This window comes from Pelodiscus sinensis, chromosome 22 (genome assembly GCF_049634645.1).
Source record: "Pelodiscus sinensis isolate JC-2024 chromosome 22, ASM4963464v1, whole genome shotgun sequence".
Taxonomy (NCBI): domain Eukaryota; kingdom Metazoa; phylum Chordata; order Testudines; family Trionychidae; genus Pelodiscus; species Pelodiscus sinensis.
Genome location: NC_134732.1, coordinates 4,214,920 through 4,238,843, shown reverse-complemented (window position 1 = coordinate 4,238,843; position 23,924 = coordinate 4,214,920). Strand labels below are relative to the sequence as shown.

At 48.2% G+C, this 23,924-nt stretch overlaps 2 protein-coding genes across 12 annotated transcripts in view; both read right to left on the bottom strand.

The window, feature by feature from the left end:
* The window catches only part of LOC102452610 (uncharacterized), a 223,612-nt gene extending 210,763 nt beyond the window's left edge, over positions 1-12,849 (bottom strand). For 3 of the 4 annotated variants that reach the window (XM_075905925.1, XM_075905926.1, XM_075905927.1), the window contains exon 1: positions 12,580-12,848. In XM_075905925.1, coding sequence (XP_075762040.1) covers positions 12,580-12,682 — 103 coding nt within the window. In that variant the 5' untranslated portion in view covers positions 12,683-12,848. Of the gene's footprint in view, positions 1-12,579 lie in introns of all 4 variants that reach the window. The other variant, XM_075905928.1, reaches the window with a different exon arrangement.
* Positions 12,850-19,222: 6,373 nt separating this feature from the next.
* Positions 19,223-23,924, bottom strand: part of CACNA1B (calcium voltage-gated channel subunit alpha1 B) — a 452,780-nt gene continuing 448,078 nt past the window's right edge. For 6 of the 8 annotated variants that reach the window (XM_075906063.1, XM_075906064.1, XM_075906065.1 and 3 more), the window contains one exon: positions 19,223-23,529. In XM_075906063.1, the coding sequence (XP_075762178.1) occupies positions 22,990-23,529 (540 nt within the window). In that variant the 3' untranslated portion in view covers positions 19,223-22,989. The remainder of the gene's footprint in view (positions 23,530-23,924) is intronic. The other 2 variants (XM_075906070.1, XM_075906069.1) reach the window with 2 other exon arrangements.

Here is a 23,924-nt window from a genome sequence, read left to right as displayed (position 1 = left end):
GCCAGTCCCTGCCCCCCTCCTGCCCATGATCAAGTGTGTCCAGTATTTGGGGGGGGGGGTCTACCTGGTAACCCTACTCTGCATACTGCCATATACTGAACTCTGAAATGTAAGAACAATATTTATATTCATTATCTGATAACTATCCTAGAAGATTTAGCCAGTGTTCTTTGGGTCCTGAACTCAAATAACTTTTGGTTTTCTTCATTTAAATCATTGCTCTAGGGGGCGGGGGAGGGGTTCAGTATGCAGGCTGTCCTGGGGAAAGAGCATGACGCCAGCCCTCTGTCACCGCAACAGCTTGGGGCCAAGTGAGAACTGCCTCTCCATGCCCACCACAGCGGGCACAGCCGGAGGCAGGCTTGCATGTCCCTTAGCTGGGGGACAGACACACACACACAGACAATCTCTCTGAATTATACAGGAGTAGAGGATAGCTGTTCCTTTCTTTACCCCTGCCCCCTGCTGGCCCAATGGGGTTATAGTTGTCCAGGTCCCCATCTCTGGCCCTTGCTGGCCCCTGTGGTCATTCTGCAGTGTAATTGTCCCACTCCTCCCTTTCCATTTTATAAAAAACAGTCGAATTCCAGGCTCATCCCATTGCCCTGGCGCAACCAACCCTTGGCCTTGCTTTAAGTTAGGAGAAGAGGAAGCTACGTATCGAATTTGGTGGTCCTTACTCTTACCGTTTAGAAGTTATTGAACAAGCGCACTTACAGACTCACAGGGATGTGTCTAGACTCCTGAGTTTTGTCGACAAAAGTGGACTTTTGTTGACAAAACTATACCAGCGTCTACACTACCGCTGAGTTCTGTCGACATAACGTCGACAGAACTCAGCAGTTTTGTCGACACTGGTATCCCTCATTTTACGAGGCATAACATCTTCTGTCGACAGAAGGTGTTATTGCCTGTAGGGTTGCGTCTAGACTACAGGGTTCTGTCGACAAAGCAGCTTGCTTTGTCGACAGAACTCAATATGTCTGGACGCTCTTTGTCGACTGAAGTTTTGTCGACAGATACTGTCGACAAAACTTCTGTTGACAAAACCCGGTAGTCTAGACGTACCCACAGATACACAAACTCTCTCAAATATACAGTAGATGATACAAATGAAAGAGCCCAAGGAGACAAGAACTCCTTGGATTTTATCTCCTCTGCTTTAAAGTTCTATGCATGAAATAGTGGGGGGTAATTCCATCAATAAAATGTAAGAAACTTCTCTCCCTTCCTAAGGGACAAAGCAAGTGGCTGTTGTCCTATTTACGAAATGGATGGAAAAAAACCATTGAGCATTTAAACTGAAAAGAGCCAGGGAGGGACAAGTGCGTGATGCTTTCTAAATGAATGAATGCCGGGTAGCAACCTTAGGATGTTAAAGGCTCCCACTTGGTGATGGTTTCAGTTGTCACGTGAGAGAGGATATTGACTCATGTATAGTCTGACCATAATTTTAATATTAGCACAGAGTGAAAAAAAATTAGAATTCCATCCTGTGGGAAATGTCCATATTTGTTTTCATCCCCTTACGGGACAAAAGAGCAACACAGAAGGTTTTTCACAAAATGTGAAATTCCTGAAAGTTGAGGATTGGAGACAGCGATGCGCATTTTGACATTCCCAAGGTGAAACATTTCGCTTTGGTTTGCTGAATTGAGAGAACCCGTTTTGTTTCACGGCCGTTCAGCCTTACACTGCATCTCCCTGTGAGCCAATCCAAAATGAAATAATCTATTTGTCCTCCCAACAGAAAACAAAACAAAATCAGCAGCAATAGATATTTGCAGAAACTGCATTTTCTGTCCAAAAGTCACCTTGATAGAAAATTTTTAACCAGCTCTAACATTAACTCCTCCTCTGCCACTCCATTTTCTACCAGGTTTGGTTAGTAACTAGTCCCATCTTACAAATAACCAAGCCATTCACTTCACATGTGCCAGATTCCCCCCCCCCCCCCCCCCCCCCCCCGCTATCCAACTTCAAGATGCACAAAAATCTAACCCCTTCAATTGTTTCTTTATGGAGCAAGAGGTCTCAATTATAGAAGCAGTCTTTTTGGTATTGAGCTGCCAAGGCAAATGGACTCTTAATCTCTATTTTGCATCCATAGGTGATACTGCGATAGAAATAATGACAAGCCAGTCAATATTTGGAAGGTGAGTCGATTTTCACTAATGTTGAAACAGCCTCAAAAGATTTTTTATTATGGTACCTTCAATGCATGATCTGAGATAAGCATGTGAAGGTCCCTAGACAACATCCAGAGATGTGTGAGTGTGATTGTGTTTTTAATCTGGTATGGAGAGGTCAAACAGCATCTATACAATTCCAAGCTTGATAACAGAAAGGAAAATAAGTTTCCTAAGGGCACGTGTACACTGCACACTCAGAGGTGTGACTGCAGTATGCTTAGACAAACCTGAGCTTGCTTTCATCTAGCTACTGCAAATTACAATAGCAAGGAAACATGGGCTGCACCAAAAAAATACAAACTGACAAATCAGCTACATAGAATAGAAGGTGGGAGTTGAGGGGGGTGACAAGGAAGGAGGAAATTGCTTACTGTAAGAGTCAATTAAGTGGCTAATCTGGGGTCACTATGAATATCAAAAGGTGGGGACAAAAGACCGGACTATGCAGCACTTTATAGACTAGCAAAGATGGTTTCTTAGGTGATGAGCTTTCCTGGGCCAGACCCACTTCCTCAGATTAAATTGTGGAAGAGAATTGGCACAACCATATATACCAAAGGGATACAATGAAAAAAAGTGAACACATTATAAAACTGACAAATCAGATTTAGAACAGAAAGGGGGGCGAGGGGGAGGGCTAGTATCTATGAGCTAATGATACTAGGGGTGATAATTGGCAAAGCTATCTGTTGTATCATGCAATCAAGGTAGTAACAAACTTCAACAGGCCTTTATTTACCAAAGGTGAAACCTCTTTCCAAAGCTGCTGCTGCTCCTCTCTGTAGCTCTCACTTAGGCCTGGCCCATCTCCTCCCCCTCCTTCCTGTTTCCTATGCTTCCAGCTTCCCAACAGCCCGTGCTCCCAGTTCTAATAATTAGAAACAGCATCTAAAACACCACACTATCTTTGTAATGGGTAAGGTAATTAGCATCTTTGTTAAGACCCATTCATAAAGTGGGGAGGCTGTCTTTGTAATGTGTAAGATAATTATCATCTCCATTAAGGCCCATTCCCAACCTGTCGAATTTTAGCATAAATAAAAGTTCTAAGGTCTGTGATTGCACGGGGTGGGGGTGACTTGTGATTTTTACATGTCTGGGGTTAACAAGCCTGAAAGTATGTCTTTAGCCCACTGCAAATCCGCAGGGACATACTCATTTCCATTTAAAAATGACTTATTTGGGGATTTATCTTAAAGTGCTTACGAACAGGTTTAAAATAATCTGAAATAAACCAGCATCAGAATTACCACACACAGGGATGATAAGGGTTAACAATGCCTCATACTGAGCTACGGGCTCATGTATTTAATAGCTCAGTACCTTCCCTGGTGACAAGCCAGGCCTCCTTATGGAAAGGAAACAGGACTCTAAAAACAACCTTAACTCTGACCCTAAGCCTTGCCTTCTCCCCATTTAAGTTCATTATGAATTCCCTGACCAGGAACTGTGCATATGCAATAAGTATCTTATTGTGTCGTTTCTGTGGGGCTTTGAGGAGATGCAGATACTCAATAGCTATGTAACAGAAGTAGTGTTGATAGCGGGGAAAAAAGGAGCTGTATAGCGTATAGTAAACAGAGGGCCAGACCCTGCAAGGTGCTCAGCACCTTCAGTTCCCCACAGATGTCAGGACCAGGAGCAGTTTAATAAGGCTGGCTAGTGCACAGCGGAACACTACGTGCCAGGAAGTCCTTAACGTCCTATTCACCTTCGCTCCGGAGAGCCAAGCAGAACCACTGGCAGGCTCACTGCACTCTCCAGACAGCGTCTGCCGCTGCTCCCTTCCTCCACGAGGGGCTAGTCTGGAGCTCTCCGTGCCTGGGGCTAGTCTGCTCCACAGCACTGAGCCTTGCTTCCCAGTGAGTTGTACCAGACCTGACCCAAACCGTATCTCTGCAGCTGTAAGCCACACCCACTCAGACGGTAATAGCGCACTGTCCCCATCTAGTGGTGGCTGGGCAACATGCAGCAGTTGCTACAACCTCATAAATCATTTCTCTCAAGAGACTCTCACATTAAAATATCGAGGCCCCCCAGGGCCGGCCCACATTTTGGCACCTGAGGCAGAGAGCTCAAATGACGCCCCGTATGCATCAGCAGCAGACACAATTTTCTACACTCTGGGTTCTAGTGGCGCCCGCCCTCTGTCTGGCACCTGAGGCGGCCACCTCAGTTCGCCTCACCATAAGGCCAGCCCTGGAGGCCACAATTCTACCCCTGCTGTTTGACTCTCCCCCCCCCCCCCCCCCGAGGCATAAACCCTCAGAAAAATAATTGCCTATAGCGAGCCACTTGGAAATGAGCCAGCAACTTAGTAAAACGTGTAGAAATAGCGACACTTCCAAACATTTTTAATGACAAATGGGGGGTTCCTAACCCAAAGTTTTATCGCAGATTGTTCGTCACAGCGACTCGAAATGCCAGAATTGTAAAGTCTCGCTTCTCTGACAGATCGTGCCCAATCTCCCTGAAACACTCTCCTCTAGCAAGGGCACACCAGTAGGAACTCTGGGGGCACGGTGCATTTGTGCAGACGTGCTGAAGGAGGGATAGAGGATCGTGTGGGTGTAGAAAAGATGAGGAGAAAAGGAAAGGAAAAGAAATCAGCCTTCGCAGCCTGACAGACAGTGGCCAGACAGGATCACTGTGACCATCCAGTTTGACTCCCTGGAGAACACACGGAGAGCCACGTGGAAAATGCCTTGCCAACGTAACTACGCCCTCACTGCTGCAACTCTAGAGCACCACTGTGATCCACTGCATGTAACAGACTGAAGAGCTGCAAAGAAGGGCTGCGATGTGCTTCCTTCCATCACCTTTCCCTTGCATATCCTTACACCTCCAAGGCAGGACACCCTCAGCCCTTACTGACCTAGCGCGACCGTTAACCTTTCAAAACATTCTGCTGCCAGTGGGCCCTTCACAACCAGGCAAAGTTCAACTCTCCTCATTAGTGCTGCACTAATTACCAGCATTGTGGGCTAGAGACACGGTCAAGGTTGACAGGCCCTAAACAGAAGTGGATTTGAATCATGTTATTTCTCTCAAGGCCTTCGGGGGAAGTTGATTGATTTACTTTCTTAGCAAGCCTCAGAAACTAGGACTTTGGGAGAGAAACGCCATCTGCTCAGCTGGCTGCTGCATCCCCAGCGTCGCGGCTAGTTAGATTTGGACTGCGGAGGACACAGAGACAACAAGATTAGGGATTCTCCTCTGCTCTTGTGCCTTGACTTCAGCCAGCAGATCATCTGAGTTTTGCTCCGGTTTTATAGGCTGTGACAGGAGGCTCACTGCAAATTTCAGCACCTGCCCTGCTCACAGAAAAGCAGCAGGCAGCACAGACAGATGTGTCAGGGAATCTAGCTCTAATTATAAGCCGACCACGGTACCAGCTTCCCTGGCTGCTGTAGGTACTATTACTCTCACCGCTGCTGCTGGACAAGCCGAGTGTTCATATGGGGCTGTAATTTGCCTCGGTGCAACATAAAGCAGGGCTGAGAGCGTGGGGTGGTGCGGGGAGAATTAGTGCTTGCCACCCAGGTCTATTAAAAAGATGTCTTGCAAAGAGGTGACTATTAGCCTCGGGTTGAAAGGTCATCACCAGACCCAGGCTCCAGCGGTGCTTTCAGGTAATATTTCACTCTGCTTAGTTTACATTAGCTTTTCAGCACAGAGCCCATGTTTGATTTGCACCCTCCCCAAATGATTCCTGAGCGCCAGAATTTCTCAGTGTTGAAAAATCCAAGTGCTTTCTCTGCATACCCTGGAATTAATCAAACGAGATGGGACATGGAAACCAATACCTTTCACACAAGAAAGTCTGGAATGACTCTTCACTCAGAGCCGACAGCCTTCAATGCTAGTGCAAGCCAAAGGGAACGGATGATGCTTAGCAATAGCGAATGGTGACAGTGCTTATTTTTTGGCTAACCCTGCAGATCTGGCAACACCTAAAAGCTTTGAGAGTTCATGCTGGTAGCACCAAATTATCTGGGTGGAGAGAAGCCCTAAACAACTTTCCCACCACCAATCTAAATGTTGCATTTCAGCATTTTTAAAAATTTGATTTTTCAGCTTGAAACAAACATTTTAGTATTTTATTTCATTAAAACCAAGCAAATGTTTTAAAATGGGGGAAAATCTAGATGTTTCCTTCACCTCAAATGAATTATCGTGCCACGTTTCCAGTTCAGTGAAAGTTCTGAAGAACTGGGGGTTTTTCAATTCAGGATGATTTTTTTCCCAACTTTTCCAAATTGCCAGAGAACCAAAACTCATTCGTCACCTGGCTCTGTGCCACACTTGGCGAGAGCCAGGCCTTAAAAAAAGTGCATGAAAGTACATCCGTGCAGGGCTTGACATCTCATCCTCTGGAACACATAGGCTACCTCTAGACTGGCATGATTTTCCACAAATGCTTTTAACTGAAAAGTTTTCCGTTAAAAGCATTTGCGGAAAAGAGCATCTAGATTGGCACGGACGCTTTTCCGCAAAAAGTGCTTTTGCAGAAAAGTGTCTGTGCCAATCCGGACGCTCTTTTCCGCAAATGCTTTTAATGGAAAACTTTTCCGTTAAAAGCATTTGTGGAAAATCATGCCAGTCTAGACGTAGCCCTGAAGTTCGTATTCAGACGGAGACATAAACCTGATTTTCTGAGGTGCTGAGCCATGTGGTACTGCCTGTCCACAGTAGGGTTTCCAGGTGTCCGGTATTCTACCGGACAGTCTGGTATTTGCACTCTTTGTCCGGTAAAAAAATCAGAGCATACCAGACATGTGCAATGTCCGGTATTCTCTGATTTTTCCGGCTGCGCACCAGACGGAAGCCTGGCGTGGGCGGGGGGGAGTGGCTGGAAGGCGGGGCTACGATCAGCGCTGGGAGTCTGGCGGGGGCGAGGGGAGTGGCTGGGATTGCCAGCCACTCCCCCCGCCAGGCTTCTGTGCAATCAGAGGCTCCCAGCGCCGATCGTGGCCCCGCCTTCCAGCCTGGGATCACCGCTCTGGGCACCCCAGAACAGGGGAGAGGGCTTATTAATTTTTTTTTTTTGCTCGACCAAAAAAATACCGCGTGTCCAGTATTTTTGGGAGACCATCTGGCAACCCTAGTCCACAGCTCCTGCAGAATGTCTATTTGTTAAGGCACCTAACGTCAGGCGAGCAGGCCTGCAAATGTTGGCACTCGCTCTTGCTATCTTTATTAGCATCAACCGCGCAGGCCGGTTCAGTGGTTAGCAGCACAGCTGCACCATACGTCATAGACAAGCAAGAGGGCGGCTGCTTCGACAGCAGCCCAGAGGCTCTGGAAGACGTAGTAAGAAAAGCCTTAATGGAGCTTAGTGGCGCACCCCCAATCAGGCTCTCTTTGAAGAGGCCCCTTTCCATAATAATTTGTAATGCAACACGTGTGTTGACTAGACACCAAGGCCCCCAGGTGCTAGCTGTTGAACCAACATGTACCTGAAAGCACCTGGACCACAAATCCAATTCCAACCACTCCCCATTTCACAGCCATGGGGAGCTGTAGCCCAGCATGGCAAAAATCTCTTGCATGTGCGTGTGGATGGGATGGGTCGTGAATGTCTCAGGAATACTGCAACAAGCTGCAGGCTTTGCTGGATTGTGGCCATTGCAGGCGGACACAATCCTGACAATCCTCCAGCCCAACACAGGATCAGGGGACTGAATTTGGTGCAAGATGATGGATTTTCCTCTGTATTTCCCTGCCTCTGAGCAAGGTCAAGCCAGCTGGATGCTGGAGTCTGCCCTAAGCTCTAAATTCTAAACCCTTCCCTTAAGAAATGGGTTTTCCTTCTCCTCCTGCCCAGGAAGTCCCAAGAAGCAAACCCCTTGGCTATGTCTACACTGGCGCGATCTTGCGCCAGAGATATGCAAATGAGGCTAAGCATGGAATATCACTGAGCCTCATTTGCATATCTAATGAGCCGCCATTTTTGCAGAAGAGGCTCTTGCTCCAGAAGAAGCTGTCTACACTGCCCCTTCTTGCTCAAGAAAAACCCTCTTGCGCAATGCCGCTACGCTGATTAATTTCAGGAATAACGGCATTGCGCAAGAGGGTTTTTCTTGCGCAAGAAGAGGCAGTGTAGACAGCTCCTTCTGGCGCAAGAGCTTCTTCTGCAAAAATGGCGGCTCATTAGATATGCAAATGAAGCTCAGCAATATTCCACGCTTAGCCTCATTTGCATATCTATGGCACAAGATCACACCAGTGTAGATGTAGCCCTTGGCTGCGTCTAGACTGGCAAGTTTTTCCGCAAAAGCAGCTGCTTTTGTGGAAAAACTTGTCAGCTGTCTACACTGGCCTCTTAATCTTACATGAGATCGTCAGTGTTCTTGCGGAAGTTCGTCAATGTTCTTGCGCAAATACTATGCTGCTCCTGTTCGGGCAAAAGCCCTCTTGTGCAAATGCTTTTGTGCAAGAGGGCCAGTGTAGACAACGCGGTATTGTTTTGTGCAAAAATGCCCCGATGGCAAAAATGACGAACGGGGCTTTCTTGCACAAAACCGCATCTATATTGGCACGGACGCTTTTCTGCAAAAAGCGCTTTTGCGGAAAATCGTCCGTACCAATCTAGACCCTCTTTTCTGCAAATGCTTTTAACGGAAAACTTTTCCATTAAAAGCATTTGCGGAAAATCATGCCAGTCTAGACGCAGCCACTTGTGTTTCACAGGGGATGGCTGATTGGAGGCTAGTTTATGATGGTGGTTTTCCTTTCCTCTACCCCAGGATCTATCTCCTGACAGAAAGCAGGGGCTGAGTTTGCCACTCCAGCTATGTCGTGGGCCAGGGGAGCAGGTAGACAGCACATTAGCAGACACCAGCATCCACCCTGCTCCCCCCATTTCCCGCCTTGCTCCCCCCATTTCCCGCTTTGCACGCTCTGCTCTTCCCCTTCTGGGCACGAAAGGCCCAGTCCAGCCTCAGCTCACTCCCGGTCCAAGGACACACACTGTGCAGGCAGCAAGAGGGGCTGTTAAGGCCAGTGACTGGTTCCCCCCGGGGTAGCTTTGGGGTAAAGAGTCTCTCCAGAAGCCTGGCAGAAGAGGGACGGCGAGGAGGGAGTGGGGTTCATCTCACACCCGAACACAGCTCAGAGGGAAGGGAAATAGTAAAGCGGGGGGGAGGGGAGGGAGAGGAGAAAAGGAAACAGGCCAACTAACAGAAGTCTGATAGAGGGGCAAAAATAAAACCAGCTGTGAAGCTGAATAGGTGGGCAAGTGTTAGAGAAGCGATGGGTAGACCAATCCCTCCTTTGCAGCGATTAAGTATAATCCAAATGCAATGACTGATGCTGAGAAAACCACGTTTGTAGCACCATCAGTATTCCCTGTACATTTTTCCAGATGTGTGGAATAAATTTTGTTATGTGCACTGAGGCATGTGCACCACCAGGGGAACCACAGGCTGCTGGCTGTGGGTGCTCTGCTAATCAGCTGGGCGGCATCTCACTCTCTTGGGTGGCTGCCCAAGCCCCCATCTTACAGAGAGCACAGACTATTAACTGCATTTCCCAGTCCCGTAACAGGAAGTGCTTGATTTCTGTTCCTCCTGCCTCTTTGCCTTAGCCCTCCCCTCTGTTGGAATTTCGGAGTCTGGCTTATATTGGATCACGAGCCCTTCAGCACAGGGATGGTGCCTTTTGGGATGTATGTCCAGCATCACTCACAATGGGACCAATAATGGTCAGCGGATTTACTTTGCCTTCCGCCCTCTGCTCTACAAAGGGCGTTCTGCGCTTTCCTTCCCTGAGCCTGGCTTAAATCAACCCAAGGCAGCAGGGGAAAAAACCACGCCACATGCAGCAGATGGTATAGCAGGGCTGGGCAGAGGGGAAGTTTTAATTCCCGCTGATACTGGAATCAAACCCAGCATCTTTCACACAAGGCAAAGGACCACGTGCATTAGGAGTGACATCAACCCGGCGGCCCTGCTATAAATAAAAGGCTTATGAAAGGGGGGGCTTTTTTAAAAAACGGCACCCAGAGAATATCCATAAAAAGAAACCAGTGCCACCTGTTTTGGCTTGAGATGGAATATTACATCACATGGTCCATGTGCTTAGCACCGTGGCTCGGTCACGTTAGACATTTGTGCACCTAAAATCTGCCCCGTCTTCCCAGAGTATTAATGATCAGATCATTTCAGAGCTTGCCCATGGGGGACAGGGCATGGAAAATGCCAGACCCACATCACTGTACATCCTAGCAAATGCCTCTCTCATACTAGAACCACGCCCCCCACCCCTCCAGGACCCGGCCAACTTGTTGGCTCAATCAGCTTGTTATTTTTGGCCACAGCTGGGTCTGCATCACATAAAAATAGCTGGTGTTTGAGCTTGGGCCCATTAGTGATGGGAGTTCAGGTTTATTGCTGGCCACATGCACTGCCTTGAGAGCATGGGAGAGCTTCTGTAAATATTTCTAGAATGAAAGATAACCTGGTTTATGCATGGTAGCACACGGGCCCCACCGGAGTAATTCAAAACCGCTTATTTTTCCATAAGTGTTGCATGTATTGCCCATCTGCCTCAAACATATGTATTTATATGATCAGAAACACACATCCTGTTCTGATTAGATCTTGAACCTTCTTGTGTAGAAAGCCCTCTTCTCATTATTACCAGGGAAAGGCACTCATTTATCCTGGAAATCTTTTCACAGCTCAGTGGAATATTTATATCAATTTCACCTCCAAAAGGGACATTACAAATTAAGATGCAAAAATCAAGCGCTATATTTTAATATTTCCTAAATCTGGCCCCTGGAACTAGGGATGTGGCGAATTCTTTATTACCTCAAGTCTGAACTAAGATTGAGTGCCCGTCTAAAAATCTACTACATATTTGAGAGAGTTTGTGTGCCTGTGTTTCTTCAAGAACTCTTCCTAAACAGTAAAAGCTAGGACCGTCACATTCGGTCACACCTGTGGAATACTAATCCGTGCCCCACGTCACCAAGTCCCAAGCCATCCCGCCTGCCAGATGGCATGATTAAACCCAGCCTTGAAGCTCTGAAGGAGGAATAAAAGAGCCGCCACGTAGCAGGACACTAGTCATAATACTCTTCCTTTCCTAGTGCAAACTGATGGTTCTTACCAGCCTCTTAATTATTTAGTCTTGGAAGTGCCACTAGACTATTTGTTGTTTTTTAAGTTTTGCTTGTTACAGACTAACTCGGCTACCCCTCTGAAACTAGTCATCACGTTTGGCTTTATAGAGTCCAGTTAAGATTCAGGTTTTTTGCAGGGAGAGACGATTTCCAAGTATTCTCTGTCAGAGAAAGCTGCACAAGTCTCTTGGGTCAGATGGAGAGATTCAGGGACAAGGGGCGCTTGACTACAGAACCATCCGAACCATACACAGCACCTGCACATCACTTTGCATCCTGGGGAGCACTTTGGCTCTGCAGTTTGTACAGGGGTGTGGCATTAGGATTCTGAAACAGAGTCAGCCCAAAGGGCTGGGAACACCGCCCCAGTGCCTAGACAGAACAGGGCAATTATCAGAAAAAACTGTAATGCTGTTGCCAGTTACCTCCTACCGGGTGTTCCCAAGGAGTGTAAATCCTGACTCAACAGTGCATCCCAGAGGATGCCTCTTGTCCGTGGCTCCACCTCCAAGAGCACCAGGGGCTGTCGCCAGACCCGACGCAGAGGAATCAGCAACTAAAACTCTCAGGGAGTCTCTTGCAGCCAGCGCGTCCTTCGGCCCGCCCGTTGCTTCCCCAGCGGGCTGAGGGGCTTGGCTCGGGAGGCGGGACGTGCAGGCTGCAGGCACCGCTATTTTGGGGGGGGGGTGAAGTTGTAATAGATTGAAAAGGGGCCCGGACGCTGGACAAGGCTGGGAGCCAGCGGGTTAGGCTGGACAGGGAGGAGCTAGGGAGCCCGCAGCTTGTCGCTGCAGGTAGGGAAAAGCGGCCGATGCCCTCAGCTGGGTGCAGCCTGGGGGGCAAATCCCTGCCAAGCGGAGCAGGCTGGAGCTTTGCACCGGTTAGCCCAGGCCGGGTTCCAGAGCCCCAGGAGCTACCAGCCCGGCGCCCGTTTCCTCGCTGCCTTGGAGAGCTGCGGGGCGCACCCTGGCGACTGGGGGTTCCAGCCCCCGCACCATCTCCACCCTGCCCCACCCCCACCAGCCCTGGCGCGCTCTGCGGCTTGAGCCGCGTCCACACAGCCCGGCGGCAAGGCGGGGCCCGGGCTCACCCTGCCTGAACACAGCGGAGCGGGCAGCGTCCCCCGGGACCCGGCCAGGCTCCCTCCCCCGCCTGCCCCAGGCAGCGCCAGCCCCAGAGCCGGGCGCCAGGAAAGCCCAACCCGCAGCCCGGCTCTCTGCAGGCGGGAGCCTCAGGCGCCCCCCGGACACCCCCTACCTGGGGGCAGTGCGGAGCCCAGCTCGGAGGGCTCCTGCTCCGGCGCGGCGCCCAGCGCCAGGTAGCGCAGCAGCAGCAGCATCTTCAGCGCCCCGCCGCCCATGGCGCTGCCCGGAGCCAGCCGCGCAGCTCCCGGAGCGCCGGGGGGTAGCGCTCAGCCCCGCCGCGCCAGGCTCCCTGCCTGCCCGGCCAGCTGCGCCTGCTTCCAGCCCGCATCCACCGGGACAGGCGCAGCCCCCGGCCCCGCCCACCGCCGCCCGGGCTGCCTGGGGGGACGCTCCCCCTCCCTCCCCCCGGCCTGGGCTCGCAGCAGGGAAGGGGGCGCCGCTGGGCACTGCACGGGTTAAGGGGAACCCCGCCCCCTGCACGTTTAATGGATACTCCCCCCCTCCCGTGGTTTGGCTTCGCACAGGTTAATGGGGATCCCCTGCCCACCTGGGGTAATGGGCATCCCCTCCCCTTTCTGGCACTGCAGGGTTATTAGATACTGGCCTCAGGGCTTGGCACTACTGCCCGGGTATTGCTTAGGTTAAGGGGGGCTCCCTCCAAGAGTGCTGGACCCACTTGTACAGTGGGGGTGCTGAGTGTCACTGAACCAAAGGATAACCCCCTATGTAATGGAAACTGCTTCAAGCTATGGGGTGCTGCAGACTCCACCTCCCCCCATTTCTGGAACTGCCTGGGTCATTTCTCCCTCCTTCCCCCCAATCCCAATGCAACCCTAATCTCCTGTCAAGGTCTTTCCCCATTCAAAGAGCTCTGTGCGGCTCCAAGCTTGTCCCTTCCACCAGCAGAAGTTGGCCCAATGCAAATTACTGCTTCCCCCACCTTGTCTCTAGTATGTTAAAAAGAGACAGAGTCCAGACTGGTTAACGGGACTCAACCTCCCTTTCCCAGAGTTTAGTACTCCATGGGCTAAAGGAACACCCAGCCACATGCATCATCCGCTCATGCCAGGAGCATGCCAAGCTGGGGAGGGGAGTGCCTAAAAGCTACACACCCATCACAGTGTGTTTATCCAGCTCTCTGAGATGCCACAGGCTCCTGGCTCCAGCCTGCTGAGCGGGTCTGGTTCCCCTGAGGTCCTGTTTTGGAGTCCCCAGGATTCAGCTGCTAAATCCCCAGGGAAAAGGGCCAGAGTCCTATGGCATTTTGCCTCTTGCTTCCCCTTGTCAAGGCAGTTCCTATTAGGCCCCCTGGGCTCTTGCCTGTTACTGCTTTGCCTTTTCCCCTACCGCCACAAACGGAGCATCAGAGCCCACTTCACTATTAACAGCCAGCCTTGTATCCAACACCAACCTTCGCCTGGTTACTTCCAGCTGTCTCAGGGCCACAGCTGTTGCACCATCTGAGCCATGTGGTGACAGCTTCCTGGAGTCTTTTGCTGTCACAGGGCACTTCTGCACTAGGCAAATAGGCATTTTTTACCTGTTAATTAAAATGTGTTAAAATCTTAGTGGGAACAGATCAAATTGTCATTTTAACAGGTGAAGCCTAGGTCACCCTCCTCCCCCCATGTGCATGAGTGATCACTAAACTCATCTTCTGAGCATAAACGGAGCCAGAACACGTTTAGAGACAGTTTCCTGAAGACAGAAGATTTTAAAAGAAAAAACCCACAAAGACCCTGGCAGGAGAAAGTCCTGCTTGGCAGATCGACAGACTAGTCCTCTGAATCACAGGCTACTCTTCTCATTTCTTTTTGACTCTACAGCTGCACAAAGACCGCAGGCACAACCAGGAGCACATTAGCATGGACTGAACCCTTGTGGTGCTTTTAACCACCTGGATTTCCAAGACTTGTTGTGTGGCTAGTGCCTGGTCCAAAGCACCCCACTATCTTAGATCGAGCCCCAATCTAGGCCTGCATTCCCACTGCTAGTGGCACAGGCTGGATCTGGGCCAGAAGAGTAGGAAATTTTAGAGGAAGAGGCCTGTGTAGATAAGCAGCCTGATTTTCCACTGGGAAGTTACACCTGTGCAAAATGAGTGTCAAATGCTCTCAAGGTAGACTGGTAGCAAGTGAGGCCCATTTTGCTCAGGTGTTTGCAATGCCCCAGCCATGGAGAATCAGGGTTGAGTAGGTCTTGATTGAACCCTTGTTCAGGAACATTAAACCCTTAACCCAAGCATCTCCACCTGTTTGTTATGGGGCTGCAGGAACAATGGTTGTTACTCATTGTAGTTCAACAGGGTTTCCTAATACCTCAGGGCTATGTCTACACTGGCATGATTTTGTGCAAGAACTCTTCCAGAAGAGAGCGTCTACACTGGCATGTGCCTTTGCGCAAGAGATGTGCTTTTGCGCAAGAGCATCCACGCCAGTGTAGACGCTCTCTTGTGCAAGAAAGCTCTGATGGCCATTTTAACCATAGGGCTTTCTTGCGCAAGAAATTGATGTTGCCTGTCTACACTGGCCTCTTGCGCAAGAACAGTTGTACAAGAGGGCTTATTCCTGAGCGGGAGCATCATAGTTCTTGCGCAAGAAGCACTGATTTCATCCATTAGAACGTCAGTGTACTTGTGCAAGAACTCACGGCCAGTGTAGACAGGAAGCAAGTTTTTGAGCAAAAGCAATTGCTTTTGCGCAAGATCGCGCCAATGTAGACACAGTGCCAGGATGCTTAACAACTTGCTGTCATCAACAATTTTCAACAGCAGGCAAGACAAACCCTGTTCTGCCTGAGCAGGAGGGACTAGATGGACCCCGAGGTTCTGTCTAGCCTTACATTTCTCTTAGGTCCCTGTTTACCCTTTCTAAGGTAGCATCCTGCTACCCCCTCAGCTGAGGGAATGAACTTCCAGAGACACAGAGGGGCCTGTCTGCTTTATAGAATGTGTAGAGTTCTGGATGCGGATTGTGGACATTTCCTTTGTCAGATGTCACGGAATCCTATTGATGTTCATGGTTGACATCTGTCCCAGAGGCCCCTCTGGAAAGCTCCTGTAGCATTCTCCCTCCCCCATGTCTCTCGTGTACCAGGTCTCTGATGGGAGACATCTGGCCAGCCTTTAGGGCAACTAGCTGAACCCTACTGTTCACATGCAAATTTCCCATCACCTGGTGAGTGGGAGGCTTTGTGTGAGAACCTGCAAGGCAGGCCTTTTCCATTCCTATTGCTGTACTTCGCCTGGTGAAACGAAAGCCTTTACTCCCCAGCTGTATTGCCCTTTCAAACAGTTATCCAAAATGGCAACTCCCTCCCCACACACAATGGCTAGTCCAGGGTCAGTTCCTAGTCCTGGGCGTTTGTGCAGCAGTGACTGGTCCGGGGCCATGGACTTTACTGAGTGCAGAGGGCACTACTAGAAACCCATCGCTAATTATAAACAGATGCAGGCAAAAGAATTGGGGGAGGAATATTTTCTGGCTCAGGACAATCATAGACATTTGAGCTGGGGGAGGAATGATTGTGGACTATAGACCACCCCAACTGCAGTAACAGGACTGAAGACGCTTCCCCCACTTGATGTGGAAAATTGCTGCAGTCAGCCTTCCCTGTTAGAAATCTGTCCCCTAGTTCGGCCTCTTTGCACAATCCTAGGCACCATCTCTACCTCCTTTGCATTTCATGCCCTACAAATATTTGGATTCCCTTCCAGGGCTCCCTCTACCATCCTTTTCCCCAAGCTACTTAAATCCTACCCCATAAATCAATCCCTCCAGGCCTTTAATCATTTTCTCATTCCTCTTCTCCAGATTTCCTCCAATTAATCAAAATGTTTCCTGTAGTGAGATACCGGGTATTGCCTGCAGATTCTAGGTGCAGTTTCACCAGTTCTAAGCCTATGAAGGTTAAGAGTCAGGAGTTAGGGAGGCCATGTGACCTCGCAGGGCTCAGAAGACCTGGGTTCTAGTCTTGGTTCTGCCACTCACCTGTTGCGTGAGCTTTCGTAAGTTGTGTCAGTTCTCTGTGCCTCAGTTTCCCCATCAGTAACAAGATAAGAATCTTGTACATTTTGAAATGTACAGTGCTGGATTAGCCACTAGACCATGCACAGGGGCCTCTTCCAAATGAGAGTCCCAGAAAAATGGGCATCCCACTCTGCTCTTACTGGGGAGCAAGGTTAGGGCGCTGGGGGGGGGGTCCCCACTTATCCTGGCCCAGGGCCCCACAAATCCACCCAAGTGCTATATAAGAAGGAGTTACTTAGGCAGTGGATCAAAGATAACCTATCAGTTTTTGGAATGCTCAACACGAATGAATTCCAGCAGCTCATTGGAATGCGTAAGTCATAGAGTCCTGGACTTGGATGCCTATAGAAATCTGTGGACACCTTATGGAAATGGGCATAACGTTGGGAACCAGCTGAATTATGGTGACTTTTCATTCTCCTGTGAACAAGAAATTCCAAATCACCTGGGTTTCTCCTTGGAACTCTTTGTTGAGTCTAGATCGCCCATTAAGGAAATGGGTTACAACGCAACCCGCGTTATGAATTCACCCAGGGTCACAAGCCATCGTTCCCTGCACAACAGATGCATGAATTACTACCAGCAAAGGAGTGGACTATACCCTGCTCCTTCCCTCCCCCTTTGATCCCTTGTGATGTAAGAAGTCCTGCAAGGATTAAAAAAAAACCAAGGGTGGGAGGTGCTTAGACATATTGCAACTGTCAAATTCAATCTCTGTTGGTGACATGTCCAAGGGCGTGGTAAGAAAGTGGTGGTTGGTACAGGAATCTGAACTACAGTGGACCTTTGGTACTCAGGACATCTCCCACATGAACCCTAGGGAAGGCCATGGCTCCATCTAGAGGCCAGACTGTGGCTTGTAGGGCTACTGACCCCTGGACCTTGTCCCTTCATCCAGGCAGCAGTGCAGTGCACTTTTTAGAGCCAGAGATTGGAATCAATCCCTGTCACCAGCTCACTGAGTTGTCGCTGCACACAGAAAGTTGTACATGGCACAGCCAGGTGTGCATGCTCTGAACTCCCGGAACATTACACCAGGAACGAAGCCAATACTGTTCTGGGGGAACGTCTCTTAAGCCATAGGGCATACAGCTTTCTATAGCTTCCACTCGAGAGCTCTCTCCGGGAGGGATCTGATCTATGCTATCCGATGAGTCAGAAAGCCTGTTGAAATGTTCTGTGTGTGTGTTAAATCCTACCGCACATTTCCTTTAAAGCAGGAAGAGCCGGGAACACAGACTGACTTCTAGCTATTAGAATGAGCCAGGAGGTGGCTTCCCTTTCTTCCTGTCCAGACACTCTGGGCAGAAGGAAGCCCTCTCTGACCATGCTTGGTGCGTGCGGAAGAACAAATAACACTGTTGCCAAAGCCTGTACATTTGTGACCGCTCGGGAGAGGACAAGTGGTTCAGGCCAGCAGTCGAGATGTGGTTGTTCCTTCCAATGACTTGCTCCAGAACCTTGGTCAAATACTTTCTCCTCCCATTCTCCTTCAGCTTTATCAATGGAGATCCTAGGATTTGGGGAGCAGGCACTATGTATTACTATACATGTACATCATCTAGTACAATGTGCTGGTCTCATTTGGGTACTCCAGGGTCTAGCAGTGCCCATAATGGCATATATTCACTTGCCACACCAGAGTTCAAACTTCTGGCATTTGATGTTGTGGGACTAGTTAAGGCCTGCTAAATCAAATGCCAAGGGTGGCTTCGGTCGGCCCGAGTACTCCTTGCAGGCACAAGGAGTAAGGGGAGCTGACAGGAGTGTTTGCTCCCCTTGGCCTCCCTCTGTGAAGATGGAGCCAAGCTTGGTTTAAGGTAAGCTGACTCCAGCTACGTATTTTACAGAGCTGGAGCTGCAGACCTTAACCTGACCTTCGAGGTCTAGGTCAGACCCGCTATAAACAACAGATAGGCAGGGAGGGAGGAGAGATGGAGTGATCCCTAAAAAGCCTAAATCTGGGTCTCTGGAAAGTACAAGAAATTCTCCTCTTTGTAATTCTTTTCAGGTGTAATGGTTCTGCAGTGCTGGGAAGAAGATCAGGAGACTTAGTGCTCTTTGACTTGTCAGAAAGAGCATGACATCTGATCCCGATCTGGGAGCTTTGCACATTTCATCCATTTCTCCGGGGGCAGGGGAGGAAGTGTGTCCTGTTGTCCAAAGAAGTGAGCTGCTGCTGTTCATTTGTATTTACAAACATTCCTTGGATTTTTCTGCTGCTTCACTATGAGCTCTGGGAAATGCAAGCTGCTCCTATTAACTCTTTTACAAGTGTAGCATGTTACCCCTGTATATTAGGCAGGTGACGTATACCTCTTACACTGCCAAACAGACATCCTGCGTCTTGATGCTCTGTCGATTCCATGGGGAATGTATATTTGAAATAGCATTACCAGAGGCTGCGGCTGGCTTTGGGAAACAGAGGATTCAGCATGACAGTTAAGGGTTAATGCTTAATTGCTCCACTTCCGTGAGAGCAACATGCCTGTGTCAAAATGTGCACCTGTCAGTCTGCATGGAACAGCGAAAGATAGGATCGACCGCTTACAACATTCCACCTGGCTAGCGCAATTTTTCTGCATACTGGACTTCAAGAATTGTAACCTTATTACTGGACTCATATCGAAAAGGCAAAGTCACAAACAGATCCTTTGGAAAATGAGCATCTGCATAGGAGCACAACCAAAGAGAGGCTTAATTAATTTAATGGCATCAAAACCAGGCAATTCACAGATTCCAAACCCAGATGGCACCATTGTGATCATCCAGTCTGACCTTCTGCATAACACAGGCCAGAGACCTGCTCCAACATAATCCCAAGAGCAGAGCTCTTAGGAAAACATCCAGGCTTGATTTAAAACTAGTCAGTGATGGAAAATCCACCATCACACTGGGTGTACTCTTCCAATGGCTAATTACTCTCACTGTTCTACATTTGTAACTTGTTTGCAGTTTGAATTTGTCTAGCTTCAACTCCCAGCCTTTGGCTCATGCAATCTTGTTCCAAATGAAATCCATCAGCGGTAGCCTGTATCTTCAGAATGAAAAGGCAAATTTCTCGATTACTTTTTCCTAGCTAGAATGGGCAATGCTTGTGGGATACTCATCTTCCATTCATCATGCACGCTGCACACACCACCTTAGGATCTGTACGTTTTTTGCTAAGTTTTTATTTTAATTCAAGGACTTTGCTTCATACAAAATGTAATTGTAGAAACAACTGCAGAATTCAAAGTTTGGCTGATAAATATTACTCAGGCAGCAAACTAGGCAATCACAGAACCTTTTTTTTTTTTTTTTGGTAAAGTTCCAGTTGTGTTGCATGGTTGGAACTGTTATCATTTTAACACTGTTTTTTAAATATAAAGTTTTGCAACAAACCCCCAATTTATATCAAATATAATTAAAAATTAACAACTGATGAATACATTGTATCAAAAAAGTACGAAGATAAACATTTTCCATGCACATACTTTATATATATATGTATATATTTTACATGCAAACATTACTTATTCAAAGTACAGCCACTACGAGACTGGTTCTGGATGCAGAAAACTGGTTGGTGCAATTCAAGTTTGGCAACTCACTATGAGAATTCTGGGAGAGATGTGTGTGGCTAAGAGACAGCGCCAAGGCTGTAAAAAAATATGCAAAAGGGGTTATGAACAACGGTGGTCAGGCTCTCCTGTCCTTGTCGTTTGAAGAAACCCCCGCAAGAGAAGAGTCGGTGGTAGACAACAACGTTCTTCTTCGTGGTCTATACTAGTTAAAAGATCCAATGCCATCTATTTCTGTGAGATTCCAGCCATCTTATTTATATGAGATTGTGGCTTTTAGTAGCTAAAAGGAGGCAGGAAGTGGAAAGGCAGGGGCGGAGGAAAAGACAAAAAATTGTAATACAGAGGAACATTTCCTTTCACTTTCTAGTGTGGATACGAAGGTTGCATGCACTATCAGCCATACTGATTTTCCCCCTTGACTTCTTGGAGTAAAATAGTAATGTTTTCTTTAAAATTTCAAAGAAAGTGTTTGTGCCTTCATATAAGGAAAATGTATAAAACATTTGGTCACAATCATGCTGAAGCCTGAATCAGGAAAATCCAGCAGGTAAAGCTACAGAATGGATGAAGGTCTTTTTGTTTGTTTTGATTTGTTTCCTTAAGTGTCATCTTGTTGCATAGCCCTACAGTTAAAAATTACATCCATTATCCATAATGTACCTCTCAGCTAAAGCACTTCCTTTCCTCAAAGTGCACAGATAAATAGACATAGAATAGAGATGAGTTATCTTTTAGCAGAATCCAGGGATGAGATTGGCCGGAGCTTCTAAAACAAAACAAAGTTCTTTTCTCCCTCCCGCTCAACATAAAGGTTCAAGGAGATGTGGACGATCACCCAATACCTGTCCTGCTCCCCTCCTGAGACTTTGCCGATAGTGGTAGATGCCTTCTTCTGAGCCATTTTCTGAAATGTGTGATACCCTCCCCCTGGTAACCCAGCTACAAACCAAAGCCGGGCCCAACACTTTGCAAGCGCCAGCTCATTCTACAGTCTTAGTGTCCTATGGCTTGGTCACTGTCTCAGACCTATTCCCTGCCAGCATTCTTTCCAATGCCTCTTTTGTTTGGCATTGCTGGGTTTTCTGTTTGCCTCCCTCACCATTCTTTAACCCTTCTCCCAACATGCCATGCCAAACCCTTGGCCACAGCCTCTCCAACGGTGGCCACCCAGCAGTTCTTCCAGCCCATCACTGGCAGGTCTGTTCCTCTTTTTCTTTAGCACTTATCCCCCCTTCTTGTCACTGTCTTCTCCCCAGGCTCCAAACGCAGAAATCTGCATTCACGCACAAGAAGGAAATGATCCAACATAAAAATACAGAAATCTCATCCCTGAGAGTCAGATTTTTTTTCAACAGGCAATAAAAACAAGGCTCTCTCCAACCCGCCCTCGAGACGAACTACGCACCATGAAACGTTGCCAGAGCTTTCACAACCAAGTTAAGACTAGACATGCAATGTGAAAGTCTCTGATTTTTTCTATAAAAGCATTGCCGCTAATGCTGTACTTTTACCTGCATTTCTCCTGTAGGAGCCTAAATTTCTATTCAACGAGAAAAGGCTGATTCTGTTTGCCATGATCATTCGCCACCCATTTCCCAATCAAATTTACTTTACGCTCCCTTTGTAAGTTTCCAATCCGGCTACTTGAAAACACTGTTCAGAAAACATACGTGTGGCATTGTATGCACAGCAGAGATCTGAGACAACCCCATTTTCCAGGCTCTTTCTCTCCCCCTCCCATTTTCTCAAGTTCTGATGCGTTGAAGCAAGAGGGTGCATCATCGCTGTGAGAGATTTCAAAGGTTAGGCACTTAGTAGTGAACAACTGGAGCATTCAATAGAAACAGTGGGACCTGGAATGACAATTGGACTAATTCTCTACATAAAGTTTTTTTTTCTTTTTTTCTTTTTTTTACTGTACAATTTACAAAAATGCACACAATGAAAAGTTAAAGTTCTATCTAATAGCTTGATAGAAAACCAATTACATTTCTCCTTTCCACCGCCCACTTCTTTTTTTGTTTGTTTTTTGATTTTTTTGCTAAATCAAGCTTATACTGTAAACAAGACAAAATCGTGAGGGCATGTTGCAATTGACAGGAGATGAGGGGACAGAAATAAAAGTCCCAGCAGCAAGGAAACAGTCCTTACAAAGTAGCTTTATCGGGTGTCAGTGTGAAGGACTCGATGTGGAGAAATAAAAGAAATCCACAGAGCAGCGTGTTGAAGCAGAGAATCACGGACAACACGGGGCTTTATCAGAGTGAAGGTTTGTTACTGGCTCCAATGAAAACGATTGCTGTTGTTGAACATTGAGTCAAAGGATTCTCCTCTGTTCTGATTTGGGGCTCTCCTCTCCCAGTGCATTAGGCAGATCTCTTCCTCTTATTGTTTGAGCGGGATAAAATACAGGCTCTATTTTATACAAGAGTGTTTAATTTCTATCCCCCATACTCACTCTGAGCAGAAAATTAAAACAAAACCAACCAACCACCCAACAAAAATTATGGATCGATGGTTCTTTTTTGGCCGTCCAAGTTCCGACCTTCCCACAGCGCTGTGCATACATTGCAGATTTGGCATCTGGTGTATGTCATTACATTAGACAAGCCAGTAGGCAGGTGAGAGAGAGAGAGAAAGAGAGAGCGAGAGAGAGAGAGAGAGAGACCATTCCCTTCACAATAATGATCGTCCTTGTTTATTTACTTTGTCTAGTGCAAAAGGAAAAAAAAGAAGAAAGAAAAGACGGGCTGAACAAGCGTCTCAGATGGTGTTGGGCTTGGGTGGGGAGCAGTTCTCACCAGCGGCTGGTTCTCCCTCCCCCCCCCCCACGACCCCAGTCACCATGTGTGTCTGAGCACACAGCCTCCCAGATGATAAAACTCATCAATTCCAAATGCATACACCTGCAAGGGCTCTGCCGTTATGCTAGCACCAGTCATCCTCGTCGGCTTCGTGGTAATAGCTGCGTGCGCGGGCGCATGTCCCAGGGCCCGTGCTGAGGCCCAACGTGTAGTGGTAGCCGTTGGGAACCCTGCGGATTTGGTGAGACTGGGAAGTCAAGGACGAGACATAAGAAGTCCTCGAGGACCTTCCTGAATTGGTGGCAACAGCCTCCTCGAAGGTGAGCGTGTCCTCCGGCACGACGCGGTACGGGCTGTCGCTGTCGTCACGGTGTCCAAGGTAGGGGTCGGAACCAATGCGGGCCACCATGGAATGTGCGTGGCTCTGAGAGTCCCTTTGCAGTAGCGCGTTATGCTCAGACAAACCTCGGCTCAGGCGTCCCGGGGAGAACGTGGGCAGGCTGGTTTGGAAACTGGTGAAGTGTACGGGTGAGGAGTTGGCGGTCTTGTAAGTGATGCTGGGGCGGGGGGTCAACGGAGTCTGCGGGAGCTGCCTCCGCCCGCGGCACGGGGTGCTAGCACCAGATGTCGACAGCAAGGGGCTCCCATTAACTGAACCACTACCCTACATGAAAATTGGAACACAGCAAATCAAAAATAAAAAAGGAAACACCAGACAGACACAAAGGCACGCGGGTAAAAAACAGAAGGACAAGCGACAGGAGGGAGAAACACGTCACAAGAGGAGAGAAAAACGAAAGAGAGAGTGTTTAGACAAGCACAGTCAAGGGAAGGAGGTTATAGAGAAGCAATTTAAACAGCGGTGTAAAGAGCTGCAAAAGCGCTGAGAATGATCAATCAGAACAGAAACAATCAGCGCATTAGTAGGACGCAAACCAGCAGACGGCTCCAACAAAAAAGGACATTGTCCAGAGAAAAGGGATACATACCATACATACTTCCAAGGTCCTTACCTGAGCTAGTCAATGGAGCCAGTAGGAAAATGTGTATTATTTTCCA